The sequence below is a fragment of the Oryzias latipes genome, chromosome 2 (genome assembly GCF_053564925.1).
Source record: "Oryzias latipes strain Hd-rR chromosome 2, Olatipes_Hd-rR_3.1".
Classification (NCBI taxonomy): Eukaryota; Metazoa; Chordata; class Actinopteri; order Beloniformes; family Adrianichthyidae; genus Oryzias; species Oryzias latipes.
In genome coordinates, this window is record NC_136238.1 from 31146549 (window position 1) to 31173627 (window position 27079).

General features: G+C 40.3%; 2 protein-coding genes and 1 long non-coding RNA gene across 7 annotated transcripts in view; 1 reads left to right on the forward strand and 2 right to left on the reverse strand.

The window, feature by feature from the left end:
- The window catches only part of LOC144981346 (uncharacterized), a 676107-nt gene that overhangs the window by 326520 nt on the left and 322508 nt on the right, over nt 1–27079 (forward strand). The gene's annotated exons all lie outside the window — the stretch shown is intronic.
- LOC144987049 (uncharacterized) overlaps nt 1–27079 on the reverse strand; it is an 84281-nt gene that overhangs the window by 7172 nt on the left and 50030 nt on the right. The window contains exons 1-4 of one of the 3 annotated variants that reach the window (XM_078935938.1): nt 18809–19740; nt 12959–13387; nt 6079–6501; nt 3079–3225 (exon numbers count right to left, since the gene is read on the reverse strand). In XM_078935938.1, the coding sequence (XP_078792064.1) occupies nt 3079–3225; nt 6079–6501; nt 12959–13387; nt 18809–18953 (1144 nt within the window). In that variant the 5' untranslated portion in view covers nt 18954–19740. Of the gene's footprint in view, nt 1–3078; nt 3226–4350; nt 6502–12958; nt 13388–18808; nt 19744–27079 lie in introns of those variants that run through there. The other 2 variants (XM_078935929.1, XM_078935932.1) reach the window with 2 other exon arrangements.
- LOC144988517 (uncharacterized) lies at nt 630–1150 on the reverse strand. Its single transcript, XR_013652447.1, has 2 exons — nt 918–1150; nt 630–802 (listed from the first exon to the last, which is right to left on the reverse strand). It is a non-coding gene; the product is annotated as an uncharacterized LOC144988517 (long non-coding RNA).

Genomic DNA, 27079 nt, shown 5'->3' on the forward strand with positions numbered 1-27079 from the left:
AATGATTTTTCATCTGAAAGGCATAAACTGACATGTGGGGTGCCCCAAGGCTCCATCCTGGGTCCCACACTTTTCAATCTTTACATACAAGAAAACCACTCTCAATCGTGTGCAGCTAGTCCAGAACTGTGCTGCACGCCTTTTAATGAGAACTAGGAAGAGGGAGCACTTTACAACAATCTTAAAATCTCTGCACTGGCTCCCCGTCAGCTTCAGGGTTGAATTTAAAATTCTTTTAATGGTTTTTAAGAGTGTCCATGGTGTTGGTCCTTCTTTTATATCCGACTTGCTTTTAACGTATGAACCTCCTAGAGTCCTTAGGTCGTCAGGTGCAGGCTTGCTGAAGGTCCCCAGGGTCAGGACAAAAAAACCACGGCGAGGCCTCGTTTAGATACTATGGGCCTCGTCTGTGGAATAGTCTTCCTAAGAATGTGGGGCATCATCCACTGTGGAGGTTTTTAAAAAGAAACTACAGACACACCATTTTAAATTAGCTTTTAATTAGATTTTATGTCTTTTTATGTTTTATGATGTTTTATTACATCATTTTAGCATTTTACTTGTTTAATCTACTATTTTTTTTACTCTTATATTTTATATTTTATAACATATATATTTATTCTTCACTCTTTTTCTGTTTTTTTCCTCCGTTTTCCATCCAAACAAAGACAAACAGATGTTCTGTTTGGCAGAAATGTGTTTCCACCCAGAGGAACCTGCAGCAGCTGCTGATCCATCAGAAGATTCTGGACCTGCAGAGACTTCCCACACAGCTGCCTCTGCCTCCAAAGAAGCTGCTGATCTGCATGGAGAGAGAGAGAGCTCCAAGTCTCTGCAACCAAAGCAAAGAAGCAACCAGAGAACAGAAGCACAGAGCTGAAGCAAACATCCCAGAACGTTTGCTTTGGGAGTCCCACCTTCAGTTTGATCCGCTTCAAGACAAAGTCCCACATGAAAGAGATCAAAGTGAGCTAACCAAGCGCTTCATCCAAGAGAAGCAGCTCCAAAGCACAAAGACTCCGTCTGGTTGCAGGAACTCTGGGAAAGAAGGAGCAGGAGGAACTCCTGCAGGAATCTCTGCAGGAAACATCAGCTTGGAAAGAAGAGCTGACTCAGCTGAAACATCAGCTAACATGTCAGCAGTCTGTGGCTGAGAGAGAGAGAGAGAGAGACAGAGAGACAGAGAGAGAGAGAGCTGGAAGCTGCTGTCAGTGCAGAGAAAAGCAGGACAGCTGAAGCTCCCAGACTCTCAGCCCAACAGCTGAAGGAGTCCTCTGGACTCCAAGCTGATCTGCTCCCAATCCAAGAACATGTCCAGAAGGACAAAGACTCCTCCCTCCCTTCCTCCCACCTCCTGACTGACTGACACCACAGAGGGAGGCAACAGTCCCATGGAGACCAGCTCTGATGGAGAACCACAAGAACCTGGAAGGAGAACGGCAGCAGTGAACGGCAGCAAGAACAGTCCTCCCTTTTGGGGGAGATCTCCTCACTCACAGAGACCCTCAAGAAGAAGGAGGAGGAGGAGAAAATGATGCTTTCAAAGACCTTGATGGACACATTCAATCAGATCAAAGAGGAGATTGAAAACCTGCAGAAACAAAAACCAAGAAGAAATCTGGGATCCAGAGATTCCTTCAGTTTTTCCAAAGATCTGTAAGACAGAATTGATCCAAACTGGATTGATTTTGGTTCTTTGAGTTTTTATATATTTGACAGAAACCAAAGTGGGAGGAGTCATCTTTATGAAGTCCATCAGAATCAGAGTCCATCAGAATTTTTGATGGACTTGCCGTGCACGTGCATTAACCCAGGGTTACCAAGTCCAGCATTATAACGCTAACTCATATCCGGTCTTTTGGAACCGACATACCCAGAGTAAGCAAATTCAGATGGATTTCAGCCAGAGTTCAGGGTTAAAGTCAGGCTAGTTTAAACATGCTTCCTGGAATACCCCCCTGGTTATTTTAGAGGAGTTTTAACCACCAAATGTGGTGTTTTTTTATGAAAAGAGTTCTGGATCTTCCCTCAACGTTGGAGTCTGGTCCTGCATTTGGGTCATCCTGATATACCGTAACAAAGCCTCTTTTCTGTGCTGCAGAATCAGCTGATTCAAGGTGATTACGTAATCACCTCCCTACTGTGCAGCGCTGCATCTCAGTGTGAGGCTGCTTTCTCCACATAAGAATCTGCTGGGATTGTGTCAACTCTTGAATAGTTTCTAGAATAGTAAAAATGTAAACACTGGAGATAAAGCCCCTGTGTCAAAGCACATGTGTTTTTATTTCAGAACTTATGTCAGTAAGTTTTAGACTTTATTTGGTTAGAAAACTTAAAATCCAACAGAGCAATACAACATTGCTCCCAAGTGCTTTTTTACCACACTCTGCTATATTTATAAAGATTGTGAGTCAGCCATCTTAGATGTTGCAAATAAAAAAGGAGAAAAATGAACAGGACTACCAGCACTGTAAAACACAATGATCATATCATATAAATAGGCTGAAAGATCATATTTCACCTCAATAATAAATTACCCAACACAAAGTGTAAAATAAATTTAAACACAACATTGTGAATTTTTATTTCCACTGTTCTTGTTATTTGCAGTGAGGAGGCCATTTGATATATTTGGTTCTTTAATGCACTGTTTATCTAAGTTGTTACATTGAAGTGAGTAAATTATTACAAAGACGCACTAATATTTTTTTAACATTTAATTTCAGTGTTCCAAATAATGCTACATGCATCAGTCCACTCCTTGAAGCAGAAGGGGGAGAAAAACCAGCTACACACACACGTGTCAGGCAGTTAGCCAACTCCAGCTTCTATACTTGCATCAACTTAATAAAAATAATATCAAGCACATTCTCAATATTAACAAGGAAACTATACATTTCAAATTGAATTTTTCCTTAAAGTAAATACAAAAACAAGTTGAAGTAACTACAGAAACATATAAGCAACCTTTCTCCTCTTGGCTTCATCATGCGCTTGCATGCTAGCTCGTTAGCTTGCTAACTCGTCCAACTTATGGGTTAGCTTATTAAAAAAACTGAAAAACAATCTTCAACTCACCAGGATCTCTCTTTAAACACAACTCTGTTTGAAAATCTTTAGAATCCTCCTTCATTGTCGATTCATGCCAAGTTACTAATTCTGTATGTGTTCCAGAAGCACACTGATGTCCTCTCATCTCACCAAGTCGTCGCAGATGGAAAAAACCTTGAGAAATATGGAGTGATATTTCTGCCACCACGTTGCACACAAAACTTTCTAGGTTGCAAGTGAAAATATTAAATATTTCCTTTTTAATAATTTTTTATTCTGCTTTACTTTTTTTGCTCTGAAAAACATGCATTTTGCAAACGCAAAATGCATGTTTTTGCGCGCGATTTGTCAAATCTCGCTTTTGTCCTATCTTTAATTTTGCTGACCCCTTTGAGCGTGACTTGGCATGATATGACTGCCACTGCCAGCACCAAATATTTTTTGCATGCGTTGTGTCATCACACTTTTTTCCTATCTTTGATTTTGCTGAGTTAAGTTTCAGTTTTTCAGATTAGTTTGGCAACATTTTCCGGAACGAGGAGAGATCTTTTAGCGGTAACGATGTCCCCAGCAGTAGAAAAAACTCTCACTCGGGACAGAGGTTGCAGAAATGGAGAGATACCTATTTGCCCATTTGCAATATGCTTATAGCTGGTCCCATTGGTTCTTCCCAATTCAAGAGGGTTAGCATCAATAGGGATGCATCCTGTTGCTCTGTATTTGGTAACCTTTACCTTCTTCTCCTCCAAAATAGTAGACTTATTTTCCACGGGCATCTGAAAGACTTTGCCAAACAGATCAGTCATTACTAATTACAGACAATCGGTGATGCCGTTTTAAGTGCATCAGCAGATTAGATGTTTTACAGCGGCATACGCGATCTTCGTGAAACAATGTCGGCACACAGTGTTCAAAATATCCAACTGTCTTTTCCCTTCATGGATGCTCACAACAAATCAAAAGTGTTCCGACACAGGAGAGCGTAAAGAGATGGGTGGGTCCTCAAGTTCTGGTCTCGCGTCTGCATTAGCCGTAGTGCTATAGTTGACATGCTAACTGTCCGTCACCTAATGTCGTCTCGGCAAAAACTCGCGTTTAACATTAGTTCCGTCTCTGCACAAAGTTATTACATTGGGGGGGGGGGGGGGGGGGGGGGAATAAATAAATAACATTTAAAAAACTGAAACAGTACAAAGGTGAACCGAACCGAAAGTGCCGTACCGAAACGGTTTGATATAACTACATGTACCGTTACACCCCTATTACTTGAACTAACAAAGTTTATACTGCAGTCACTAATTTGTGTTTATATATATATATATATATTTATTAAATGTTCACTGATCACAATAAAAGTGTTAGAATTAAAGATGTATAAAAAACATTTCAACCATAATGAAGACATTCAAGAATTAGCTCTAATGACTCAAAAGAAATAACTCATTTCTATTTACAGGTACATCTAAAACAATTCATTTTGTGAAAAAGTTGTACATATTTTGTCAGCAGTAAAACTCTTTGTCTAATATCATTACACAAAGGTTCAAATGTTTCGTTCCATTACTTTTTTTGCTTTTGATGTAGAGAAGATGAAAACCTAAAAAGAATTCCTAGAAAATAAGAATTTCATATTATAACAATAAATTAGTAGAAAACTTCCTTTCTGCACATTAAATACTCACTTGTGCCTCCCTCTAATGAAGTTACTTCATCAATATGGTATGGAGGCAATCAGATTTTTATCTCCTGTAAAATAAAGTCTTTGACTGTGGTGCAGAGGTTGAGGTGTCGACCTCTTATCAGAAAAGTTTAGAATTTAGAGTTTACACTAACTCCTTTATTAAATTGTTTGTAAAGAGAAAGTCTTGTGAGTTCTCATGTGTGTTTTGAGGTTAGATATATCATTAAAACTTTTTTTACATTCTTTACAAGAAAAAGGCTTTTCTCCTGTGTGAGTTCTCATGTGTCTTTTGAGATGAGATATTTGATTAAAGCTCTTTCTACATTCTTTACAAGAAAAAGGCTTTTCTCCTGTATGAATTCTCATGTGTGTTTTGAGACCAGAAGCATCACGAAAACTTGTATCACATTCTTTACAAGAAAAAGGCTTTTCTCCTGTATGAATTATCATGTGTCTTTTGAGACTATAACCATCAATAAAACTTGTATCACATTCTTTACAAGAAAAAGGCCTTTCTCCTGTGTGAGTTCTCATGTGTTTGTTGAGAGTAGATACATCATGAAAACTTTTTTTACATTCATTACAAAAAAAAAGCATTTCTCCTGTGTGAGTTCGCATGTGTCTTTTGAGATTAGAAATTTGACTAAAACTTTTTTTACATTCTTCACAAGAAAAAGGCTTTTCTCCAGTGTGAATTCTCATGTGTGTTTTGAGATAAGATACATCACGGAAACTTTTTTTACATTCTTTACAAGAAAAACGCTTCTCTCCTGTGTGAGTTTTCATATGTGATTTGAGATTAGATATACGGCTAAATTTTTTTTTACATTCTTTACAAGAAAAAGGCTTTTCGCCTGTGTGAGTTCTCATGTGTCTATTGAGATGAGATCTGTCACTAAAGGTTTTTTTACAGTCTTTACAAAAAAAAGGCCTTTCTCCTGTGTGAGTTATCATGTGTGATTTGAGATGAGATATACGACTAAAATTTTTTTTACATTCTTTACAAGAAAAAGGCTTTTCTCCTGTGTGAGTTATCATGTGTCTTTTGAGACTAGATCTGTGACTAAATATTTTCTCACATTCTTTACAAGAAAATTGCTTATCTTCTGAATGGACTCTTGTGTGAATTCTGAACAGAGATTTATTACAAAAGCTTTTACCACATTCTTTACAGCTATAACATCTTTCATCAGACCCAGTTTCCATGTAGTCAGATGGGTTACTAATTATTCTTGAGTTTTTACCAGACCTGATAGAGGAAAGTCTCTCTTCTTTTTGAGATTGTTTGTATTTCTTTCCAAGATTTGCCTTCTTGGGATTTTTTCTAACATCAGAGTCACACTGACCTGCTGACATGTGAGAGCTGTCCACACTTTGGACATGACTTCTGTCTCTTCTCTTCCTATGATCTCTGTTCTGTGGGTCTGTCTCTTCATCTGTAGTTAATGTTGATTCTTCATGTTGGTTTCCTTCTTCATCCTGACTATCAGTTACATTAAAGCTCTGCTGATTGTTTAGATCTGCTTCACTGTTTTCATCTTCCTCATAAGTAGGAATCTCCATCAAGGTATCAGTCTCCTGCTTCAGATCAAGCTGATCTTCATCCTGACTGATGCAGAGTTCCCCTGGTTTCTCTTTCATCTGTCGAGGTTCTTGTTCATCCTTCTCCTCTTTGGTCTGTGGACGTTCCGGTTCTTCCTGTTCCGCTCTGAAGTTCCTTTGCTGGATGCAGAGATCTTCTTCCTCAGTCATCCAACACTGGGGGAGGACTGCAGAAACAAAAGTAGAGGCCCTTTTATATGTTATGGTGACTTTGTGCATTGTTAAGTACCAATACAATTTTAAAAAGAAGCATTCAGAATATGCACAATAAATAACTTTTAATGTGTTAAAATAAGTTTCTTGTTTTCTTTAGCACAACAGTATAAAACTGTCCTCTACACCTGCCCCCTATAAGGAGAGCTTTACTTACTAATAACTTTTTATTTATTTATTTATTTTTTTACTTGTCCTGTCCAACAGCTGGGCAGGCAGATGAGAACTGAGGGCCTCTTTTGTTGGACATATTTTACTTTAACAATAGGGGTTATTAATCTTCTGACAAACCAAAGGTATGTCTGAATAAAACCCTTATGTAATTGAGGCCAAACTTTATTAATTTCAACCATGTTTGAAAATCTTGGGTGTTGGACCGGACGGAAAAGGAAAGAAGGGAAAAAGAGGGAGGGATGGTAGAGAGAGGGGGGGGTAGGAGGGCGATAATGGGAGGGGAGGGAGGATAAGACCATGAAGCAGCATAAAGCAACAAGTTTACTGTTGTTTATCATTAAGGTAAGGTTCAAATGTAGTACAAAAAGGGCGGGGCCTCTCCACACACACGCTCAAATGTCATCAACACACCTGGTTGCTGCAAAAATGTCCACATGTCAACATGTGCACAAAACAGATAGTGTTCACACGCATACTTATGCCTTAAAACCAACTAGTGTGAAATATTTCATTCATTCTATCACGCAAACTATTAGTGCAAAGGTGCGCTAACACCTGTGCTCAGGTGAGTGTTTATGTTCTTCTAAATTGGATGGTGGAATGTGAAAAGAAGGAGGGAGAGTGCCCAGCCATGCCCACCCCCAAGACCCCCGAGAGCAGCCCCCCCTCCCGCCGCGCCGGGAGAGAGCCCAACGCAGGGCCCCACCGGAGAAGGACGCCCGCAGCCCCCTTTGTTTTTCAAATATGGATCACGATTGGTGATCCATATTTGGATTGGTCCAAAATTCTTAATAGCAGTAAAAGATTCTGTAGCTAACAACGTAATTTTCTGATATAATCTTTTTTGTCTATAGCCGCAGTTACATGTGCAAAATATCATATATATACATTGTATTTATTCCACAAAGCGATATTTATCTCCACATTTGACTCATCCCCTTGGGGAGCGGTGAGTTGCAGCCGAACTGCGCTTGGGGTTATGTTAATTGCTCGCCACTAATATGGTAATTGCCCCCAGTACCATTGCTCATTACCCTCTGGGAATCGAACCCTGGTTTCCTGCATGGTAGCTTCCCACTTTACCAACCGAGCTACCCAGCCGGATCAATGGACGGATTTAAATTCATCCGTGTACACGATTAGAACAAACGTTCAGTGCCCTACCCGCCAATTTTAACTGCAGCCCCCTTAGTACACACACCCCTCCCCCCTCAAAATATGGATTCCAACATAAACCCACACACATGCACACACACACCCCCACAAACACACATACACGCACACACATTTTGCAAGGAAGGTGGGACCTAGGACCATCTGTCTCCTACCCCTTCCCTGGTGGGGGGTACGGGGCCCTTGGCAACGGCGGCCGTGTCGGTGCTCTCTCCGCGCGGGGAGGGGGTTCACATTACACCTGAGCCGGTGGTGTCCGTGTCCCTGGGGGGTGGGTTCTGGTCCTTGCCCCTGAGCGCTGGGCCCCGCCAAATTTCCAACTGTGGCCGAGCCTGGTCGGGCCATGTTTACAACACCCCTTGTGGGCCCCCCTTTTTCCCAGGGTGCTCCCCTCCTGGGTGGGGGCGGCTGGCCCCTGCCCTGCTCCTCCCTGGACCAACCGTGGGCCGGGTGGGTGGCTGCCTGGAGTGCGAAGCGGGTCTCCCTTGGGGGGCCCTGGCTCGTACCTGGAGTTGGGGCGGGGGGATGCCCAGAACTCCTGGGTGGTGATGGGGTGCTCGTCTGGGGCTGTGGGCACCCTTCTCGGGTGGGGCCCTGCGTTGGGCTCTCCCGGCGCGGCGGGGGGGCTGCTCTCCTTGTTGGGCTGGGGCGGCGCTCTCTTTCCCCATGCTTCCCTGCTCTCTGGCTCTGGGGGCCTTGCGGCAGTCCTGCTGGCCCTGGCCTGGTTGGCTGATTTGGTCGCCCGGGGAGCAGTTGTTCCCTGCCTGCTGTCGTGTGGCGTTGAGGGGTTCCGGCTGCCCCTGCTGCTGCGGCAGGGGTCTTGGTGTGGGGATGGCTAGGCACTCTCCTTCCTTCTTTTCACGTTCCACCATCCAATTTAGAAGAACATAAACACTCACCTTTGCACTAATAGTTTGCGTGATAGAATGAATGAAATATTTCACACTAGTTGGTTTAAAGACATAAGTATGTGTGTGTGAACACTATCTGTTTTGTGTACATGTTGACATGTGGACATTTTTGCTGCTAGCAGGTGTGTTGATAACATTTGAGTGTGTGTGTGGACAGGCCCCGCCCTTTTTGTACTACAATTGAACCTTACCGTAATGATAAACAACCGGTAATCTTGCTGCTCTATGCTGCTTCATGGTATTATCACCCCCTCCTATTATCACCCTCCTACCCCCCCCCCTCTCTCTAACATCCCTCTCTCTTCTTCCCTTCTTTCTTTTTCCGTGTCAAACCAAAGATTTTCAAACATGATTGAAATTAATAAAGTTTGGCCTCAATTACAAAAGGGTTTTATTCAGACATATCTTTGGTTTGTCTGAGGATTAATTACCCCTGTTGTTAAAGTAAAATATGTCCAAAACAAGAGGCCCTCAGTTCTCATCTGCCTGCCCAGCTGTTGGACAGGACAAGTTAAAAAGAAAAAAGAAAAAAGGACAAACGTTCACAATGTCACACTTTCGGTCAGAATAAATCATATGCGCATGCGCAGTAGTGTTGAAAATACTGGAAGCAAAAATGAGTCCCGGTGTAAACAAACTGCCACACAGTAGATAGCTGGCAGCTCGGTAATATACAAGATGATCTTCTAAACGTCCTTTATTATTGTTATGGGTATTATGAAGCACCTGTTAGATAATCATTTTATTTTTAATCCGTGTGGTCAGTACTTTTTTTGTGGTGGTACGGAGTCGGAAGAAGTCAGTGTTATGAGTGGGCTAACATGCGCTACCAACATTAGCCTTGTATAAAAAACATAAAATCCATGCGGGAAATGCTGCAATCTGCATCTTGGCTGCACGTAAATATGTGGGAGTAACAGCAGCCTGTCCGCAAACACAGAGCTACCACTCCGGCTGCTCTGCTTAGAGACACAGTTCGGTCTCGCGGAGCAGCTGGTCGGTCCTGTATGTGCTCCAAAGCTGGAGCACCGCACCGTCTATGCGTGACGTAAACCAGAGCAGTAGTGACACAGGATCGAAATGAACTGTTTACATGCAACACGATCGGATCAACAATGGGCATAACCCACCCATCTCCATCGGAAAGAAATTTTGATCCGAACGAGTATGATCTTGGCAGAATATTCCGAACGGACTGTTTACATGACTTGTTATTCTTCCGATCAGGCATTCTTTCTGATTACTTTTGTAAACGCAGCAAATAACAACAACAAATCTTATCACCATTTGAGCCAGGCAACAGAGATTAGTCAGGTGGTCTGAGTCACGTTTTTAGAACAACCAGTTGCCAATCATGATAAGCTAGTTCAAAGTCCACGCCCCCCCATCACTGAAAGCTGCTCGGAAGAAGCTGTCAATCAAACATTCGAAGTGGGGCCAGCGGGCACCACACCTTTTACTGAGGCATCTGATTGGTCAGTTTACAACTTGCATAACTAGCAATAAAGAGAAATATATTATGAAAAATCTAGGAAAAATGTTTCACAGCAAGAATGGTAATTCTATCTATTTAGAATGACTGAGTAACAGCTGCAGGTTTTTCTATAGAGGTCTATTGGAGTTTGGCAACAGCAGCTATTTGGAACGGTGAGTAGCTGTTGTCGTACATTAAACAAGTAATGTATAATGTGTAAAATGATAAAGTTTGATTGAAAAGAAGTGGCAGCATTTATATAGGTGGGTAGTAACAGCACTGAGTGAATGGACCCCTCATGACCCCATAGGGGGAAAAAAAGTCATTGTGAGAATTTTTTTTCCCAACTCTACAATACAAACAGAAGACAGACCAAGTTCTTTTTTTTTGTCCCCCCCCCTCGCGTCCCATTGTCTTTCCCTCTGTGTGTCCCAGGTTGTTGACCCTTGATATGTATTGTAGTGTTATGAAGTGTGTGGTCAACATTTCTTTAGATTGCTCAGGAAGGTTTTCCTACTGGTTTTATATGTTAAATTAGAGACTCTAGACTTGATGTTGGCTTCTTGTATTTTTTTTCTTGATTGTTGAAGATAGAAAAAAAAAAGCTACAAGTAGCATTTAGCGGGCCCGAGCACGTGCGACCGCCTGGCACGGGCGACAGCCCTGCGAGCAACGCCCTGCTTAAGCCGTTTAATGTCGTTCTTCCTTTCCAATCTGTTTGCTTTAAGGAAAGAGACTTTTGCATTTAGCATGAAAAAAATTCTTCAACCGAAGCCTCGTTTAGACCTGCTCATTTTCTCACCAAGAAGAAGGCATTTTCAGATTAAGAAGTTGTCAATCAAGCAATGATGATAATTACACACACTGTCCCTTAGGTTGAGAAAAATGGAACTGATCTAATTTCCACTACAATGTCTACACGAGTGTCAGCTATGGCTGATAACTTGGCCGATCAGGTGGACCGGGATATTGCGTGTGGTTTTGCATCCAGTGTGATGAGTCTGTGGAAAGCAGCAGTACAGCACAGCTGTTGTTTTTTTTAACATCAAGATAAGAACTCTTGACACATCTGACCACACAGACAACTACAAGAAGAGTTGAAATGTATAACACGGTGAAGGAATTTTTGTGCAGAAAAGGGTACCATTAGAAATGCTAGTAGCAGTGACTGCAGACGGGGCTCCTGTTATAATAAATAGACAAACAGGTTTCATCACTCACTGTAAAGCTGACCCAGACTTCCCAAAATGTCTGCATTACCGCTGCTTCATTCACCAGTAGGCCTTATGTGCAGAAGTGATTGGCTCTGGACACATAAGGCCTCCTATTGTGAAAATCATAAACAACCTCAGCTGAGGCAAAACAGCACAGGATTTTCAAGGTGCTATTGGAGGAGATGTCTGCTGAATATGAATATGGTGAATCTGAACTTTTGACTGATATTACTGGAAAACAAAACCACTTGAACTGTGAGCTACAAGGCAATGGCAAAACTAAAAAAATTTATGGAACAGCCTGCAAGTGTTTCTTGTGAGGATCTTTTCTGCCAGGGCTTGCCGGCTTGGTCGGTGGATGTTGCTGCAGTTTTCGCCCTTGCTGGGACAGCAGGAGTTTAACTTCATGTTGTCTAGTGATGTAAGTTTTTAACCTAATTAAACCTAAACATGGCACCCTGTTACTAATCCAGTTGATATGGTCCTCCATCTGTGTCTAAGTGATATAAAAGCATTGTTTTTATATTTAGAGCTCTAAGCAACCAAACAGTTGTCTATTCAAAACACCTTTTTACTATTGTGCACTTTTAGCTGGTCTCTGAGTACATGTGACCAATGTATGGTGGATGTTCAGAGAACTTGTTTAAAACTTAAGGTGACAGAGACTTTGGAGAAGTGGCTTCATTGATCTAGAGTTCTGTGTTTCATCCACAGAAAAGTTGAATTGGTGATTGATTTTGCAAAGCTGCTGAAAAAATTATCTTTTTAAAATTGCAATCTCTGATTTGGGTTTTAAATTTTGTGTTCCATTTTTTGTGCTTTTATTGGGAGGATTTGTTATTTTTTTTGGTTTAAAGGTGCTACATATTGTATATACATATAATTTTTTAGACAAATTTGCTATATGTTATGTTTGTTTGTGTTGTAGTTTAATTTCATTGGATGCACAGATAAGGAAAAGAAGTTGCAGCATTGATTAAAAAAGAATACAAGAGAGATTTACTGTCTTATGTTACATCTGTAGTGGCTTCCTGTGTGAGTGACAGGTTTTTTGTAGGGTTCCATCTGATAAACATGCCCTGTCAAAATCAAGCTCGTACGTTAAAGCATGTGGCGGGGCTCTCAAAAAAATATTTTGTAGGTGGCGCTATCGAGCCATTTTTGTGCACCCATGTCGGTCTACTATAAAATACGAAATTTTATGCAGCTCCTGATATGTGTGCAAAATTTGGTGAGTTTTGGGGTATGTTAAAGGGGACTACCTAAGATCATATAAATTGAAGAATGTTGTGGGCTGCACTGACCAACAATGTCTTCTGTCTTTTCAACTGGAATGGACAGAAGAGACTCTTCCAGGACACGCTGTTGATAGACTGCATGTTTGGAAAGCTTGAAGCTCAAGATAGAACCGTTGTTGAAATGAACATACCGATAGTGTGGAGATGAAGATCAGAGTCACACTGACCTGCTGACATGTGAGAGCTGTCCACACTTTGGACATGACTTCTGTCCCTCCTCTTCCTCTGATCTCTGTTCTGTGGGTCTGTCTCTTCATCTGTAGTTGATGATGATTCTTCATGTTGGTTTCCTTCTTCATCCTGACTATCAGTTACATTAAAGCTCTGCAGTTCTTCTTTAATCTGCAGAGGTTCTGGTTCCTCTTTAATCTGTGGAGGTTCTGGTTTCTCCTGTTCCTCTTTAATCTGTGGAGGTTCTGGTTCCTCTTTAATCTGTGGAGGTTCTGGTTCCTCCTGTTCCTCTTTAATCTGTGGAGGTTCTGGTTCCTCCTGTTCCTCTTTAATCTGTAGAGGTTCTGGTTCCACTTGTTCCACTCTGAACTTCCTCTGCTGGTTGCAGAGATCTTCCTCTTCAGTCATCCAATGCTGGGGGAGGACTGTAGGGACACAAAAACAACATTTAAACATTTTCTTTATACCTTTTATAGTTTATACTTTTCATATGTTTCCAGGACTTTTTTTTAAAGCATCAATAAACTGTGTGATCATTGGAGAAAATGTCTGAGGAGTCTGGAGGACCAGGAGAGACTCATTGAAATAAATAAATCGTATATAAAATAATTGAATAAATAAATCATTCATTAATTTAAAATTGTCAATAAATAAAATTTAAAATCAGAATATAAATGTTTAAATATATATAGAATAGTAATTAAAAAGCACCTTACATTTTTTCATGACATTTTAATAATTTTATTGTCCAGTGTGGGACAAATTAAAATAAATACAATGCTCAGCATAAATGAATACACCACACTAAATGTGTCAGAAAACCTTTAGCGTCCTTTCAGAATTAACATTTTTTGTGAAATACTAGATCAAAAAATACTCCAACAAAGGTGGGCCATTGATTGCAAACAGGATCTGTTAATTTGCATACAAAAATTGATTTCCTAACAAATTAATTCAAACCCATGTTTCAAAAATGAGTACACCTCAGTCATAGTCTTATGATAAAAGACAAACTCAAGACTACAAATTTCTTAATTAACAGGCATCCAACCACAGTTGAGTTTAATTACTTATTTAAGAGGTGACCATAAAAGGGCATTTCTAAGAGGTGACCATAAAAGGGCATTTCTAAACAAAGAACAGCCCTTCCCATTTAATGCGGTCAGCAATGGCTCCCCGTGTAAAAGAAATGTCACCAAATCTGAGAAAGGAAATCCTTTCTTTCCACAAAAAGGTGAGGGCTACAAGATCAGCAAAGCTTTACATATCAGTCAAATTTACTACAGCAAAAGTTATCCAAAAATTAAAGAAAGATGGAAGTGTCACAATCATACAGAGACGTCCAGGTCGTCCATGCAAGCTAACATCTCGACAGGAGGGTCTTCTGATGAGAAGGCTTGAAGAAAACCACCATGAAAGTTCACTACAGTTAGCTAAAGCAGTAGAAATCCAAACTGGAGACACTGTTTCCCGTGACGCCATACGGCGCACACTGCAGAAGGAATGGCATGCTTGGTTATCGTCCAGGAAGGAAGCCACAAAAGAGCATGCCTAGAATTTACTATAGCTCATGCTGAAACAGATGAAGACTACTGAGACTCAATACTCTGGAGTAATGAGACAAAGATCACCATTCTCAAAACTAATGGTTTTAAACTGTACAGCATTGCAAAGGTGAGGATGTCAAAGATAAATGCATGGTGCCTACAGTGAAACATGGTGGTGGCAGTGTCCTGGTGTGGGGCTGCATGAGTGCTGCTGGTGTGGGGGAGCTACATTTCATTGATGGGATCATGAACTCAACAATGTAGTGCTCTATACTGAAGAAGAAGATGCTGCCATTACTTCATTGGTCATTGAGCACTTTTCCAACACGACAATGATCCAAAACACACTTTTAAAGCTACTGCTGTATTTTCTGAGGAAGAACAGGGTGAAGGTGATTGAACGGCCAAGTATGTCTCCTGATCTGAACCCTATCCAACACCTGTGGGGAATTCTGAAGAACAAGTTGAGCCTCACTCTCCATCCAGGCTCTAAAATAGGTTTTTCTTAAAGAATGGAAAAAGATAGATGTTGTAATATGTCGGCAACTTGTTCATTCCTAGAAGACTTGGTGCTGTCCTTAAAAAAATCACTGCCTCATTACATAATACTAGATGTAGTAGTTTTTGTTGCAGGGTGGATTTGGTTAAACCAATTGAAGTAAAACGGAAGATTATGCAATCTAAGTTAGATCATCAAACTTGATTTCATGTTATAGAGTTAAAGAAGTGTTCAATAAAAGTCAACTTTGTGGAAAGTTTGGAAATGTTTCTTTTGCTCATTGAGCTTCTGATTACATGAGTACTTTTAGGGGGTGTACTCATTTATGCTGTACTTTGTTTTTGGGAATTTATTCTTTTGGGAATTTATTCTCATATTTGGGGAGGCAGTGGCTCAGTGGTTGAGCTGGTCGAACAATGATTGAAGGGTCGGTGGTTAGATTCCCCCCAGTCCACTGTTGTTGTTGTTGTGTCCATGGGCAAGAGCTCCTCCACTGGTGTTTGAATGTGTATGAATGTCCAGGTGATGGTCAGAGGGGCAGCTGTGGCTAAATCAGCTGTTACCATCACCAAGTATGAATGAGGAGTGAATGAATAACGGACACATTGTAAGCGCTTTGAGGGTCTGGAAAAGTGCAGATGAATCCAATCCATCATCATTATTGTTGTTGTTTTCCACATATTTAACGCAAAACGACAGATTTTGTGTTAAAAAAAGACTTCTGCTCTGCTAATTTAGAATAAGATTAATTTATAAAAGTAGCCTTTATGGAAGTATTAAATATGATAATAAATTATCACAAGCCACGGAATAAAGTAAACATCCACCTTCTTTTAACGCTTTTTGGGGCAAATTATGATTTTTACAAAACAAATAGGCGATGCCAGAAGTCGTGTCCCGACAGGGGAAAAGAATTCTTTAACAACAACATGGTCCGATATTGAAGTGATCATATTGGCTCAGGTGTAGCCACGCCCCTCTGTCTCCAGAATTGATCAGACTGGTTCTGCAAACCACGCCTTCAGTCCTCTGCATGTCACCATAGTAGTCCATAGGAATGGGAATAGAAGCCACAGGAAGCTTTCCTTGGGGTTCATGTAATTGTGCCAGAAAAATGTACCAACCATTCAGGGCTATGAAACCACACAAAACAGCGACATCTGGTGGTGGTCTGGACATATATCATCTGCTTCAACTAAGCTCCTTGTAACACTTCAATGTGGATTTTATAATATTATTATATTATCATAATTATATATAATAACCAGAGAAAGGTAGTTTGCCATCTCTCGGTCGGTGGAGTGTCCTTGCCCCAGGTGGAGGAGTTTAAATACCTTGGGGTCTTGTTCACGAGTGAGGGAAGATCGGAGCGTGAGATTGACAGGCGGATCGGAGCGGCGTCCGTAGTTATGCGGTCGCTCCATCGGTCCGTTGTGGTGAAGAGAGAGCTGAGCCGAAAAGCAAAGCTCTCAATTTACCGGTCGATCTACGTTCCAATACTCACCTATGGTCATGAGCTATGGGTCATGACCGAAAGAACGAGGTCCCGAATACAAGCGGCTGAAATGAGCTTCCTCCGTAGGGTGGCTGGGCGCTCCCTTAGAGATAGGGTGAGAAGCTCGGTCACCCGCGGGGAGCTCGGAGTAGAACCGCTTCTCCTCCACATCGAAAGGAGCCAGCTGAGGTGGCTCGGGCATCTAGTCCGGATGCCCCCTGGACGCCTCCCTGGAGAGGTGTTCCGGGCATGTCCCACTGGGCGGAGGCCCCGGGGAAGACCCAGGACACGCAGGAGAGACTACGTCTCTCGGCTGGCCTGGGAACGCCTCGGGGACCCCCCAGAGGAGCTGGAGGAAGTGGCTGGGGTGAGGGAAGTCTGGGCATCTCTGCTCAGTCTGCTGCCCCCGCAACCCGGTCCCGGATAAGCGGAGGAAGATGGATGGATGGATATATAATAATGAAAAAACTTAAAACAAAACAATGTTGTTAATAGTGATAAAAAAACAACATAAAACACAATGAGTTATGTTTTATGTGAGAAGTGCTTTACACAGCAAAATACACATCACACAAAGAAAATAAACGCAAGGCAAAAAAGGAAAACTGGTCTAGAATCTCTAAATACAGAAGCTATGACTTTATCTCTGAACTATCTCTACAACAACAGTACATCCTTGCCATTGTATATAAGTATTTTCATCATTGATAACGTTCATAGTGTATTGTCTTAATTGGAGAAACCGAGTTGAAACGATCCTGAGCAGCAGTACATTTTTTTAACCAGGAGCCATGGTAAAGTGCAGTGAACTGACGCTGATTCCAATACAGGAGAAACAATAGAACTGGTCGGGAAACGCTCAGGATTTCCTTTATTTTTTTAGAGAATAGTGCGCCCAACTGTTCAAACACAAGTGACATCTGAACTGTGGTTCGACCAAACGATACATTTAGTGCATCACATGAAACACGCCCCCAAAACATTGTGCCGAACCACTCTGCTTCATGAAGGTGAAACACGTAGCAGGCCATCCCTACTAGTCCATTAAAGGTGTTCATGCAAATGTCTGTTAGCGCTATTAATTTTTGTGTGTGTGTTTTTTTACTGAAGCAATTATTTAACAAACAATCATGGCATTTCTGTCAATGACATCAATATCAGTGAGATGAAGGTAGTCAAAAACAAATATAAGTAAATTTATAGTTGACCAAAGCTTAAATAGATCAAATAAATTACACGTCTGGGCGTTCTTGTGATTCATATAGTGCAAAGATTTATAGAATAGTTTGAGATGGTTTATTAATCCATTAATGTGAAGTTTCACCTTTAAGAATTTACAGTTGTGTATGAAATGCTTTGAAATCACAATCAATACATTAATCAGAAATTCCAGAATTTTATCAATAGTAATTACATTTTAATGGTATTCCAATTTAAAGGGTTTATGAAAATATTTTTGGTTTTCAAGCAATTATGAAAATATGACCAAAACTCTTTTACATGCAAAAATTCAAAGACTAGATGTTCTACATTTTCTACATCATTTCCACAAAATACACAAAGACCGTTATCCCAATTAAAGTGAATATGTAAAAATGATTGGAAGGGTAATTATTCAATATTTTAAAAGGTCACTTCTTTTGCTTTGTGAGGTACAGGATATGCTAGATGTAATGTTCATATTTTTTTAGTTTCTGTGGTGCTGTAATTCTGCAAAATCTTTTTTTAATGAGGAAGGGTAATATAAACAGTTTAAAATCTCTCGAAAAAATTTGTTTTTTTATTTTTTTGTCTCCCAAAAATAACCCTTCCACATATAGTGGTCTCATTTCTGAAAAATGTTGTTGCAACATTAAATGCTGGGCTACATTTTTAGTGAGAATGGATATAATTATCGTATTCTTGTAAGTGTTAAAGTGTTCTGATCAAGATAATTACCATGTTTGTCCAATAAAGGAGAATTAGCCCAAATTCCTTTTCCAACCAATTGTTTAAAAACAAAGACTTTCGTTCACGTTAGCGCCGTAAATGGCACTTTAAACATGAATGGTGGTCTTTCCAAAACAGAAAAAAACAGCACAGACATCAAAGCTGTCTGGCGGGAATAACTGCCCAACTGATTTCCCATCGTGCCTTTGTTTACGCTTTGTTTACCAACTAACAACTCCAAGCTAACATTAGCGGTGAAGCTATGACAGCAGCACCATTGGAGCTATAATCCAGCCACAGTTTGGATCCTGATAGCAGCTCAGACGAGGAAAACAAAGACGTTCATGGATCTATTTGTCTGCACCAGTGAACGTACCAACTATGTTGAGCTGCAGCTGCGGGTTCCAGCTGCTATCCAGCAGTCTGCGCTGACGACAGAGCTCCTCCTCGTTCTGGACGATGGTTCCTTCAGCAGCAGAAAGTTGTTCTCTGACAGAACCTTCCTGAGGTTCTGAAGACATGGTTCCTGCTCCGATCTTCAGCTCCAACTCCCACAAACACCGCCGTCCTCTTCACTGCAGCTCCGATCGATCATCTGCTAGTCTCACAATCACAGCAATCCACGTTGTCTTTCCGTTCAACGCTTCTTCACTCATTTACGACGCTTTGGAAAATGCTGAGAGTTCCCACACGAACCACGTATCGTCCTTTCTGTCCAAAAACCTCACAAACGTCCCAACAAAACACCACCGTCCTCTCAACACAAGCTAACGCTGCTAGCCTGCTAACAAGCTAACGCTGCTAGCACCTCGTACTGTTTACTTCCGGGTCACGTGCAGAAATTTGATTGGAAAGAAAAACGCATAAAGTGCGTCGCTGAACTACAATATGGTTCAAATGCTTCCATATTTTTTAGTATTAATTCAGTAAATAATAAGGAAAATAAAATCATAATACTAAAAAATAATTTTGGGGGAAACTTTATGAGAGCCGATGTGACGTCATCACACTTTGTCTCAATCCAATGTTCAGATTTGACTACAAAACGAATCAGAGGTAAAATTAACCTTAATTATATTTGTTTATTGTATTCCTGAATTACAGTAAACGGTTAAGAAATGTCTTAATTGAACCAAGAAACAAAAATTGAAAAAAAAAGAAATTTAACAGCAAAAAACTTTATATAACTGTTTTTAAAGAGAATAATTACGAGTATAATAAACATTAAACTGTAGTCAAAAATAAAGACGAATAATATTTTAGAAATTCTTTCCGTGAAAAAACAACACAAAATTTCCCTAGATTTCAGTTAATTAGATTAACACATTTATGAGCTATATAACTGAGATATAACATCATGAAAGAAAAGTGAAAAAAAATGAATGAACAAATGAAATATTTTTAGAATGCAAACATTTTTCACCGACTTTCAGCAAAGATTGTAACGCTGTTTCTTGTGTCTGTGTCGTCTTCAAAGACTTAATAAAAAACTGGAGTTTTTAATTATTATTTCAGGTTGACACAAATTAAACACTTAAGGATTTTTTCCCTTCTTAATAACTAGATAAATATCACATGTAGTTTCTATAAAATATTACTTCTTGCTGTTTTCATTTGAACCCTTTCAGCTTTTTCCAGGTCTGAGAGTGTTAACGAAAATGAAAATATTTGACAATCCAGTTGATGAGAAGCTGCAGAAAGACTGAAATCCATCAGATTGTAAAAACGTAGAGGTGGTCCTTTGATGATGATGATGTGATGAAGATCAGACGCTGATGTCACTGATGTTCTGGCTGTTGATGGGCTGGATGTGGGTCCTGGTGGTGCTGAAGAATGAAAGATCCTTCTACCTGCAGTCATTCCTGAAGGAAGCTGATTGCAGCTGTTCTCTCCTGACAGATGGAATGATGGGAAATGAAGTTCATGTTGAAGTGTGGTCCAAGCAGAACAGAAAGGTCTCACCTCAAAGTCAGGACTTGGATCAGCTGCTGTTCTCTGGGAGCGTGCACGTGCTGCTGCATGTGCTTCTGTCATGGCGTTCTGGATGAGCTGCTGAGGTCTGTTTGCATCAAGACTCTCAGCTGCTTTAGTCAAACTGCTGAGCGATGGAACAATGGAGCCGTTTCTGAAGGAAGAGGATCAAACATGATGCTCTGCATCCGTTTGCTTCAGGAAGTGGAGGTTTTTTAGAGTCTCCAGACTGTTTCTGAACGGCCAAAGAAAAGCAGCTGATGTGTGTAAGCTTTACGTGTATCAATATCTGTAACACACACAGTAGGTAGTTAATGGACACGGGCTAGATCAGAAGATCTCTGCTCGACTCTAGGAGTGGAGAAAGACACCTGAGGCCGAATTGCGTTTGTTGGTACCATATAATTGGAAAAAAGAAAAGAAACAAATGCAATCTACAACACATAGAATGGCCGTACAATATTTACAGGAAGAAAATAATTCACACTTATAAATGATACTTTTTTCCTCCTCCAAGAAAGTTCAGTTTCTCCAGATTCGACTCAATAGTTCATTGCAAGAGTTCATAGTCCGTTACAACGGCCAAGTGTCCAACAGAGGGTAATCCTGAGTGAAGGATGGGGATTGTAAGAGTGAAAATTGTGAACGGCCGCGTAACTGAATCGTAAGAGAACTGAAGGGAAGGAAAAGAGGGTGGCTGAAGAAGCCTCCTACCAGCCCGACCAGAGCAGGTGGAGTTCATAGGGTGCTCTGGACTAATTGCCCAGAGTTCCGGTTGGTTCTAGGTCCTGGGCTGTAGCTCACCATCAAAAGTAATCACCTGACCTAAACAGAAAATAATAGGTCCCAGTTCCGTGTGCACACAAGGGTAATTCATTTCCCAACATCACTAATAAATAAAGCTGATTGCATTATAAATAAGTGTCATCTTTCATAATTGTACAATTGTAAGAAAAAATTAGTTCATGATAAAAATAACAATGAAATATAAACTTATTCATTAACCAGTTCATTTATCCTATTAATCACGATTTGAAGTGCAAAAGTACTAATACACAATGACATGTCATGATCAATTCATCAATTCAAACATTCTGACCAACATGTGGACCGTAGAAATTCATGCATGTAAAAACATCACAGTCAATGTAAAATTGGCTATAAGTTACGTTTCAAATAAGTCAACATTTGGAGAAAGTTGGTTGAAACAACATTGCTAACTGCTCCATATAAAGTAATGGGACGGTGGCTAAGCTAAGCGCTAGCTCACTCACCAGTTCTGTTCTTCTAAGTTCGTGTGTCACTCGTCTCCGGACAATAGACCTTTTTCGCAAAAACCGGAAATACGTCATCAACGTGTAAACCTAGTTCCGGTTTGTGCTTCGCTGGCGGAGGAATGGCAGAGCCTAGAGTGTTTTCGAAGAGCCTGAGTTGTGTTCCGAAGTTCACCAGCACCGATGTGATGAAGAGTGTGAAGATGCATTTGTCCACTAAAGGAAACAAATTGGACAAGGGATATAAATTCGTCCACGAAGAGTTTATCCACCATTACCAAGGTAAGCTTCAGCTAGCTTTAGCCTTAGCCGCATCACCGGTAACTCTGTGTGTTTGTTTACGTCAACTGTAAATCCTGGTGTTATTAATTTGTAATATAAGGTATAACACATCAAAGTGAATATGTTGTGTGTATGTTTAAGTGAAAAGGCATGAGATTAACATAACACCCAAAAATTTGGTGAAGCTGTAAATAGGAAATGTTAAGGTGCCCGTTTGCGTGTTCATTCTTTTTGCTGCGGTTGCGGCACTTTCTTCACTTAGTATTATTTTTCTGAAAGTATGCCGAGCAGAAGTCCTCTTTTCCTGTACATGTCCTCTTTTTTGATACTTATATAATAAAATAACATTGAACATAGATGAAATGTAATCATATTTGCTTCATGTATGCAGCTCTGAACACCAATTACTCTCGATGAAATATCTCACAAACTCATTTCACTCCTCTTTTTTTACAAATTCAAATCTGGTCACCCTACTGATATTATAGTTTCATGTTACATTGATGTAGCAACATAAGTATGTCTTAACTATAACCTATTTAATTTATTGTGTCTAGATACAGCTGGATGCAGAATGTGCCAACCTGAAAGCTTTCTCCTGCAGTTGTGTGGCTGCTAAAGGATTTTGCAATCACATAGTTGCCATCCTGTTCCAGACCGCACATTATTCACAGCTGGTCTGCAGGCTGCTCCACCCCCCCTGGCCTGCACGAGTGGCTTGATGGCACAGACCAAGAACACAGGTGGGTTTGTGATCAAATTGTCATTATGATTTAAGAACGGATGTGTATCCATAACAACTCTAAATTATTATAAAAACACCCCAGTAGTGACTACAGACTGTAATTGCTTTCTGCCTTTTACTTATAAGGGAATCCATCTGGAACCGGTTAGTGAGCTGGTGGCGCAAAGACCCAAAACAGTTGGCAGGGACGGTGTGAGGTCCACACTGTACAAGGCATATACAGGTGATGAACTTTTTGTTGCTTTGTGAGAAAGTTTTTTTTTCTAATCTTATGACTAACCAAATTATGGTTACAGCAGATATAATGAATTAAATTTAAATGTAGTTATGCACTTATGTCTAACTTTTGTGTGTTGTGTTTCTCTTGTGTAGGACCACAGCCAGATCCATATCTGATGGCATCTGGAAGCAGATTATGCCAGATGCAGCCCCAACCTCTCATGGTTGTGTTGGATGGGTTTCTGAGATGGAATGAAAGAGAACTTGGATATATATTATTATGGCAAATGCATGAATGCATACCTTAAATTACACTTATCTTGTCTTTAACAATCAGTTCAGCCTTCTGTCTGACAGTTGATCTGTAATGTTATTTTTTATTGTAAATCTTTGATGGTATTTGTGTTGTGATTAATCAGTTGTTGTTACGAATACCAAAAAATTAAATCAGGCACAATTTTGACCAAAATTGTTTTATTTGTTCATTTAATTTTTTTGTGAAGTCAAAGTCACATTTCAACAGAAAAATATTACGAATATAACAATTATATTTAATTATATTTTAAGAATATGTGGGAACACTAAATTTTTCCATACTATTTGCACATTATACATTATTTACATACCAAACATTAATTAACTCTTCAAATCAAAAAAGTCCATGATAATTTAACCAAAACACGGCAGTTAAACCAGATCTGATTCACACTGCCCATCAGTGTGAGCGGCATGAGAGAGTCCCAGATGTGAAAAGACTTTATCCAACTGATCACTCTTTCCACTATAATTCTGAGGCGGGCCATGGCTGCGGTTTGTTCATTTTCCTCCTTGCTGAATTGAGCTAAAAGCTTAAAAGGTGGAATGATGATCTTAGATCCAATGTCAGTAAGGAAATCTTGAACGAGGAACTCTTTGTCCGCCATGACATCGTCTCCTGGCTGCAAAGGAACTTGGCTTCTAAGTCATGGATGTAATCCAATGCTTCATCCAGAGCACCTGTGAAGATAAAGAAATTAAAAATCAGTCTTAATATATTTATGCTACCTTTCAACACAACACTGTAATCATGTTTTGAAAAGTATGTTAAGTATTTAATTACAAATACATTTCATTTATTTTTGTTAAGGAAAATACAAAATGACAAAATACTCAAAAGTGATTAAATACATGTAATTAAAATAGGTGAGAGCATGAACATCTTTTATTCTAAACATTCATTTGTTCAGGTAGAAATGCATTTATCCAATAACGGTACACATAGTTGACTAACGTTAACCAAACACATTATGAACAACCTTACCTGCAGGTGGTGTGTCACGTAGTCGTGATCCATCTTTACTGCCTTAGCTTAGCCACCATGTCGCTATCTTCACAGCACAGCTGCATAGCCTGACGTTTGAGGTTCTGTCATATACTGACTCCCTTCTCAAAGGAGCAGTAAAGTTGTTCCAAGGGAAAATACTCGGGGCAACACCACTCTTCAGGCGACAAACGACACAGCCGCACCACAATCCGGAGCGAAGTGGCAAGTGCCAGCAGCTGACTGTGCTCCCTGTGTTTACATTAAAACTATGCCCTTCCTCTCTTCGGATCGCCTATATCCATCCGGGTTTCAGATTTGGATCCACAGGAAAATAATGAAATGAAAGGTAGGGCTGTTTTTGGTTGGAAGACGAACAGCCTGGAACACAACAGAGACTGCAACTCTTCGACTCTGCCATTCCTCGTATCTGCTGCTATGCTAACAGGAAGTTGTTTTACACGTCATTGACGTATTTCCGGTCGAAAAATGCGGAAGTGTGAAAAAGGTCTATCGGCGCCAGCAGTTGGCTTCTCCAGCTAAACACCCGAGCCTTCCTCACACGTTTCTTCCGGCAACCTATCCACAGCTGTTCTTAAAGGGTTCCGATTGCACGGCCGAGTCACATGACCCTGTGACGCACCGACGCGCGTAGAGTGATGATGTCATCACGTAGGAGATGAGAAAGTAGACTAAACGCAGTATCACACCCGGGTTACATGTGGTTCTGTCTCCTACCAGCAGGGAGCGCTCTCAGCCGGACAGAACAGATCCTCAATGCTGCTCTGAGAAGGACTCTTCTGTTCCAGAAGCAGAGACTGTTCACATCCAGGAGAATCTGGACTCCAATGAATCCCAGAGAATCTCCTCTCTGCTGTTTGGACACTTTGACCAGCAGAGGGCAGCAGAACTTGCAGCAACTCTGGATCTGATCCCACAAAAACAATCCATGGATGATCTGGGGGGTATTCCAGGAAGCATGTTTAAACTAGCCTGACTTTAAGCCTGAACTCTGGCTGAAATCCGCCTGAACTTGCTTACTCTGGGTATGTCGGTTCCAAAAGACCGGATATGAGTTGGCATAATTGCGCTCGACTTGTTAACCCTGGGTTAATGCTCGTGCACGGAAGGTACATTAAATGATTCTCAATAGATCGCCGATTTCCGGAGTCACCATGGAAACGCGTGAAGAACCAAAGAGAGCGCAATACTTTAGTGAGACGGAGTCTGAGATTTTAATGACGGCGTATGCAGATTATACGTCCATCAAAAAAGTAACACGGCTGCATCATCAAAAGAAAGAGTTTCTGCTTGTAGTAGAAGAACAGACAAAGTAAACGCACGAGTTTCTGACCTCATTTCCATTTTCCTTGTGACGCATATATATAACTTATCCAATTTTGCCACCTTAAATGAATTACTTCTATTGGCAACAAATAATTGAGTTAAATTTAATCAAACTAATTTCTTTCGTCTATAAAACTCAATAATTGTTTATACAACTCAAATTTATGTATTTATCCAACTAAATGTCATATTACTCCAATTCAATTAATATTTTTTCCATCTTAATTAATTATATTTCTTGATCTCTCATATGTCTAAGTTTGAGATATACTGATATACAGATATACTCATTTTTATAACAATAAAAAGGACGGGAAAAAAATGCAAGTTGCGCTCAAATTCATTAAAGAATTGTCCGTCTTTAACATTATCCTAATGATCAGTAGGGGTATTATAAACTCATCATCCTCTCCTTCATTCTTACTCATGGTGCAGAGACATAAGCACAGTAGGACAAGATAACTCAGAAAAACATGGCAAAACACAGTAAAACAACTAAACAACTAAAAAAATTTGGTCAAAAAGCCAGACTTAAACCAAAATCCGTCCAGACAGGCAAAGGAAATGGTATACCACAATCCCTTGCGGTGCCGATCTAACAACAGCACCAAAGTTACACCTACTTAATTGAATTGATTTGAATGAAAGTAAAATAACTGTCTAATAAATACGTGTTATTTTTAAACTGACTTAACAAAAAAAAAGATTTTTAATTATGTTAACTGAAGCAAATAATTAAGTTAGATCAAAGTGAAAAAGTTGAATTTTCCAACATCCATATGTGGTCTTATCACCCTCTCATGGTGGAAAAAGTATTATCTGAGCTTCTTCATCCACTAAATCATCTTCAAATGGACACGTCATGCTGCTTCACTTCTCTGTAAACAAACTAACCTTCAACTAAACCTGCTCCCGACCAGGTTATGTTCAGAGCATGAGTTGCTATGGCAACTTGACCCACCCTGGAACATACCTCAATTTCTGGAACCGAAAACTAAGGTTATCAACTTCCTTAGCCTCAAACTTACCGTGGGAGCTAGCATAACCTGCTTCCTGGAATACCCCCCTGATTTCAGAATTGGAGTCCTGAAGATTTGAAGGATCAAAGACAAAGATGTTCTGAAGAGAAGATGTGAGAAGAAAGTCCAGAATGAATCCACTCTGACTTCTCCTCATGTCTCTGAAGCTTGTGTCTTCATGTCTTCACCTCAGAGTTTCTTCTGGATTCCATGTGGATCAATAATATTGATCATGTTCTGTTGTCATTTTCCATCAGAACTTCAGGCTTTTCTCTGCTGATGATCTCTGAGCTGAACTTCTTGGAGGAATTCCTGAATCTGGGATTTGGAGCAAACAGTCAGAACAAAGGAGGTTTCCATTTCTTCTAAGCTCTGCCAGAAGAAAAGAGCTGAAGCTTGAAGCTGAAGCAGCATTTGCTCAGAGAATCTGTCCTCCAGACCAACAAGTCCCACCACAGCCTTGAAGACGTTTCCAGAAGCAGCAGCAGAC